This window comes from Suricata suricatta, chromosome X (genome assembly GCF_006229205.1).
Source record: "Suricata suricatta isolate VVHF042 chromosome X, meerkat_22Aug2017_6uvM2_HiC, whole genome shotgun sequence".
NCBI classification, from domain to species: Eukaryota; Metazoa; Chordata; class Mammalia; order Carnivora; family Herpestidae; genus Suricata; species Suricata suricatta.
This window is the reverse complement of record NC_043717.1, coordinates 83,053,657-83,059,696: the sequence shown is the minus strand read 5'-3', so window position 1 is coordinate 83,059,696 and position 6,040 is coordinate 83,053,657. Positions and strand designations below refer to the sequence as shown.

At 49.4% G+C, this 6,040-nt stretch overlaps 1 protein-coding gene across 1 annotated transcript; it reads right to left on the bottom strand.

The window, feature by feature from the left end:
- Positions 1 to 2,310: 2,310 nt before the first annotated feature.
- NDUFA1 (NADH:ubiquinone oxidoreductase subunit A1) lies at positions 2,311 to 5,938 on the bottom strand. The gene is made up of 3 exons (XM_029930179.1): positions 5,740 to 5,938; positions 4,689 to 4,778; positions 2,311 to 2,444 (listed from the first exon to the last, which is right to left on the bottom strand). The coding sequence occupies exons 1-3, from the start codon at positions 5,839 to 5,841 to the stop codon at positions 2,424 to 2,426; spliced, it is 213 nt and encodes a 70-aa protein (XP_029786039.1). The 5' UTR covers positions 5,842 to 5,938; the 3' UTR covers positions 2,311 to 2,423.
- Between the last annotated feature and the right edge of the window lie 102 nt (positions 5,939 to 6,040).

Genomic DNA, 6,040 nt, shown 5'->3' with positions numbered 1-6,040 from the left:
AAAGCACTTGATGTTCAGCGCTCAGCCCCCGCCCCCTACCTCCATCCAGAAGCTTCCTAAGGAGGATGGCCGGTTTCAATGCCAGCCCCTCATCTCCTTGCCTTAGAAGGGAGCTAGTGGCAGCCGCCGAGAGGAGTAAGCCAGCTCTCGGTTCTCACGGTGGTCTTAAGCTGGTTCTCAACTCTCCGATTTCAGAAAACACCCTCAGAGCGGTCGGTGTCTCTGTTGAGCTTTGTGTTTTATTACGTCCTTGCAGTGCCTGCTGTCCTTGCAGAGCTCCGGGATGTCTGTGTCGGCGACCTTAGTTGTGATCACTCATTCTGAGAGGGAAGCCCCAGACCGCTGCTCTTGGGTACGCGCTGGGCCTCAGGGGCCCCCGACACCACACTTCGGTGACTTTTGGGGACCTAGGGGTGGACCGCGATGCCGCAATGATCCCTTCCACACGCGCAGGGCTGTGGGTGCGAACCACGCCACGTACATGACTTTGTGACAGTCTCATATACGCAGGGACATATGCAGGACACACACTATCCTCACTTGAGAGATGGGAGACCTGAGGCTCAGAGCAGTGAAGTGACTTGCCCAGGGTCACACAGCCGGCAAGAGACGGAGCCGCCTGACCCCTCGGGCCTCCCAGCGCTAAGCTATGGAGCTGTCCTGGCTCAGGGTCCTGGCGTCCAGTGCATCCTAGGAGGTTTAGGAGCACTGCTCGCCTCTTGCCACTAGGTGTCAGCAGCTCCCCAGGAAAACGGCCTCAACGTTCCAAGCGGAGCTCGGCTTTGCATCCATCCTCTGCCGCGCGGCCAGGCAGTATAGGCCGGTCATCCTCTCACTCCGGGTTCTGCCCGGCAGGGGCTCCCAGTTGCCCCCAGGAAGAGTCGGACGGCCTGAAGGAGATAGACCAGGCCCCTCGGGTTCTGGGCCCTACCGGCCTCTCCAGTCACTCTTCCCCCTCCTTCCCTCCCCACACTCTGCCCCAGCCCTGCTGTGCCAGTCCGCGTGCCCACGCTCGAGCCCTTTCTCCGCGTGCGGTGTCCTCCCCCGCGGTTGTTTAGCTCGCCAATCCTAGCCAACCGTCAAGACTTGGCTAGCTGTAGGCATCACCTGGAAACTTACCCAACGCCCTTTGCCTTCCCGGCACCCGTTCTTTGCCCCCAAGGAAGGCTGAGTCAAGCCCCACCTCCTTGCACCCGGAACCTTCTTCAACTTCCATTCAGAGCACTCCTCCCCCCATCCTGTCATCAACTTGTCTTTGACGCCTACTGGGAGCTCCTGAAGGGCGAAGCTGTGTCTCATTCAAGTCTGAGACACAGTGCCTGGCGTGTAGCATTTACCCAGCACTGTTTATTGACGTGAACCCTGGAGAAGAGATGAGAGCACCTTGTGTTGGCAGTGAGAATACGAGTCTAGAGCCACGTGTGCCCGAGCTAAGGGATTGCTTCCCGCCCCTGAGCCTCATCTGAGGAGAGTTTGGACTGAATGTCTAAGGGGCCTTAGAAATTGGATTCCTGGGGCGCCTGGGTGGCTCAGCCAGTTAGCGTCCGAATTCAACTTGAGCTCAGGTCATCATCTCAGTTCATGGGTTGGAGCCCCACGTTGGGCTCTGTGCGGACGGCTCGGAGCCTGGAGCCTGCTTTGGATTCTGTGTCTTCCTCTCTCCGCCCCTCCCCCACTCATGCTCTGTTTATCTCAATAATAAACATTAAAAAAATTTTTTTTTAAACATTCCACCTGGGGGTGCCTGGCTGGCTTGGGAGGAAGAGCTTGCGACTCTTGGTCTCAGGGTTGAGTTCAAGCCCCATACTGGGCGTAGAGATCACTAAAAAAACCTCTAAACTTAAATACAAGCAGTCTACCTGGAACTTAACACAATAAGACTCACCCAGAAAAGGAACTAGAAAGGGACTGTATTTCACTAGCAGCTGCCTTTGTTGACGTATTCCTATCTACCCCAATAGTAACAAGTACCATTTATGACGCATTAGGCACCGAGCAGTGACAGGTGCTTAGCACTCTTTACATGTATCATTTTAAGTCTCAGCTGCCTTCTAGTTTTAGTATCTTTTTTTTTTTTAATGTTTACTTATTTTGAGAGAGAGCACAGGGGAGGAGTGGGGGGGGGGCGGAGAATCCAAAGCAGGCTCAGCACTGTCATCACAGAGCCTGATGCGGGGCTCAATGTCACAAACCATGGGATCATGGACTGAGCCCCCCAGTGCCCCTAGTTTTTTTTTAAAGTGCTAAAGTTACACTGGGCAGATGGCGTGAGCTTGTTTAGTACTGTTAACAAAAGGAAAAAAGAAAGCCTTTGATTTTACTTTTTTATTTTTATTATGTACTACATCGATACACGGCAAACCTTCTAGAAAGGGCAGGTGAGCAGAACGGAGTTATTCTTCATCAGTCAGGAAAAGGCCGTGTTAATCGATATTCTCCAAACCCTGAAAAAAACAGTATAAAAAGGAAAATGTGAGAATTCTGCCCCCACCAAAGATGTCATGTACCAGCACACGTCAGAGATCTTGGCGGTCTGGTTCTGGACCACATCAATCAAGGGGCTCAAATGGGTTGTCTGGTCGCCCAGCGCATACATGTTCACACTATGCTGTCGTCTATTAACTGTACAGCAGCATTAGGTCTAAAAAAAAAGTGTACACACCTTAATTTTAACATACTTTAGTGCTAAAAAGATCAAGAAAAATAATAAAGTACTTTAGTGCTAAAAAATGCAACCATCATCTGGGTTTTCAGTGAGTCGTAAGCACGGATCACAGATCACCGTAACTAATATAATCATAATGGCAAGTTTGAAATATTTCAAGAATTACCAACACGTGACACAGAGACACAAACTGGGCAGATGCTGTTGGACAAATAGTGCTGACACACTTGCTTAGTGCAGGGCGCCCCGAACCTTCAATTTGTTTAAACACACACACACACACACACACACACACACACACACACACACACACAGTACTGCATCTACAAATGCAATCAAATGAGGTACGCCGGTACCCTGATTTCCACTATCCCCAAATGGCATTTTATTAAAGTACTTGCACATCCCATGCTTCTCTAACTGCAACAATAAACTGAACTGAATTTTATAATCACCAAAGTAAAAAGAGTAAGCTAAAAGGATATCTAGTTCTCATTTTCTGACAGCAGCAGCAAACACATCACTTTATATGAAAAGACCCCACCCCCGACCGCACCCCATCAGAACTAAAGTCAAGCAACCATTTACCATCTGGATCCTTCAGAGAGTCAGAGGACAGACGGTAAGGTAAAAAAAAAAGCATTAAAAAAAATAACAGCCAAATGCGAGGAAAATACTATTAACCTCACTGTGCTTTTTTACACGCGAACAGACAGACTCTGCTTTAAAGCCTCTTGCTTAAGTCAGTAAGAAAGTGGCGGAGCCAGAATTCAAGGTCATGGACCCCCCCCCCCCCCCCCCGGCAACTCTTGAACGCTGTTTATTCAGAAGACACACTCTTTCTTACTTAGCTCACAACCAAGTAACTTCCAAAATGACAGAGTTAAAGAGCAATCAGGGATGGCATTTCTTCCAAGTGTTACAGTAGCACAGTGCAGTTATTTTGCCTCCTCTTGTGGTACAAATCACCTTGCGAGAAATGAAAACTGCACAGCCCAAGGGGACACCCTGTAGAAATTCTAACTAGGAATCTAGCAAGGCAGAGATCTGTCATCACGTCCAGCAAGAGTGTTTACACTGTTCTGTAGTCACTGACCCTGTTTGCTCATCTATTAAATGAAACTAATGTTAACCTAGGTTCACTGTGAAGAATAAACGAACAAGGAGAGACTATTAAAAAGTCACTACAGGGGCACCTGAGTGGCTCAGCCGGTTAAGCGGCCGACCAGCTCAGGTCATGATCTCATGGTTCGTGAGTTCGAGCCCCTCGCCGGGCTCTGTTCTGACAGCTTGGAGCCTGCTTCAGAGTCTGTGTCTCCTTTCTCTGCCCTTCCCCGGCTCATGCTTTGTCTCCCTGTCTCTCAAAAATAAATAAACATTAAAAAAAGTCACTACAATTTTTTAAAAAATAATAATGGGAAACGAACTCCTAAGAGGTGTAGGAACAGGGGCACCTGGGTGGCTCAGTCGGCTGAGCAACCGACCTCGGCTCAGGTCATGATCTTGCCGGTTGTGGGTTTGAGCCCCACGTCCGGCTCTGTGCTGACAGCTAGCTCAGAGCCTGGAGCCTGTCTTCGGATTCTGTGTCTCCCTCTCTCTCTGACCCTCACTAGCTCATGCTCTGTCTCTGTCTGTCTCTCAAAGTTGAATAAATGTTTAAAAAAAATTTGTTTTAAGTGGACTGTTCTACAAATGGACAATTGTTCTACAACTGGCTATCCCTTGGAAAAAGGTACAGTTAAAACCAGATTTCACATATACCTCCAAATGACTTGTAGATGGGTGAAAGCACTAAATGTAAATTTTTTTCTTTTTATGGAGAAACTTTAACAATATATTCATAATCTTGAGTAGGAAAGTCATTTGTAAGGCAAAATCCGGAATGACAAAATATGATAAACTAAACACCAAAATTAAAAACTATCTGATGAAAGACATCATAAAATGAAGAAGTCAGATTGGGGAAAAGGTTTGCACATATGTAACAGACAAAAGACTAATAATCATGACATATAAACCTTACCTTTGACACATAGTGACGATTAACTCCAGAGATGCGCCTATCTCTTTGCATCAGACTCCACTGATATGGATAATGGGCAACCCTTTTTTCCTACAATAGAGAAATTATTATTGCCCAATGTTTAGGAAAATGAATGACCCAAGAGAGGGCTATCAGAACTTGTGACATTCTAGAAAAGGAATCATCACTGAAACAAAAACCAAATTGATAGTAAGACTGGATCCTAAATAAAATCGGACCATTAAACTTCATAATTAAGATGGTAATCGTGAGTTCTTACCCTTTATATTTTAACGGATATTTGGGGCTTTTTTTCCCCTTTTCCACCTTCCCCTCACTCCCCCACCCTCCCTGTTTTTAAAGACCTGACTATACTCTTATTTCCTTTTGGGACCCTAACGGGAGCAAACGATGGCAGATCACACGTGAAGAAAAGTCACAAAACCAGAAAGCCAACACATTTCTACCCTGTACCCTAGAGGTAACGGGAAGAACTAGGCGGAGAGGAAAATTACCATCCTGATGTGAAAAGCAGGATCTTGCGGTAAATACCTAGTGCCTCGGGGGGAGAGGGGGGGAGTGAAGGTGGGGGATAAAAAAAATGCCAAGGTAAAAAACCTAATTAAAGGTAGGGAAGTAAAAAAAAAAAAAAAAAAAAAAAAAAAAAACCGAGAAGCTACCAGGATGTGGATGCGAGACATTAAAATCAAAATCCAGTAAGAAAGATCAGAGATCCGAGGGAGTGGAGGCAAGGCTAGAAGGACGCCCCGGAGTCCCGACCTACCTCCTATACTACCTTTCCAGCCCCCGGACCTACTCTGCCCTCGTGCCCACTCTTCCCCCAACATCGAGCTGCTTCTTGCTAGAGGAGGATGTGCTTTCCTTCGGGGTTCGTTCCGCAAGCCTCCGCTTGGAGGCAACACGAAGAAAGGGGAGGGCAGACCCCGCTGTTCCCCATCTCGGCCAGGCCCCGCGCCCCAACGGCCTCCAGCCGCGCGTCTGGGAGCGCCGGTCGGCGGGGTGAGCCGTCGCGCCCGAGGCGCCGCCTCACCTTGCCCGCGTTACAGAACCTGTGGATGTGCGCGGTGGCAATGCCGGGGATGACCAAGCACACGGCCATGACGCCGATCCCGGGCAGGATCTCGAACCACATCGCAGCACGCCCGCCAGGGCCGAGCCCTTCCTTCCCGGCCCCCTAAAGGTGACTCGGCCTCGGACCACTCCCGGTAGGCTCCGCGGCAGGCGACGAGGGAGGCGGGGCCACGCGCGCCTCCGGAGGAAACGACGGAGGCCGGCGGGGCTCAGGAGTGCCGCGCGCTGGCGCCGTCGCCCGCAGGCGCTCCCGCGGCCGG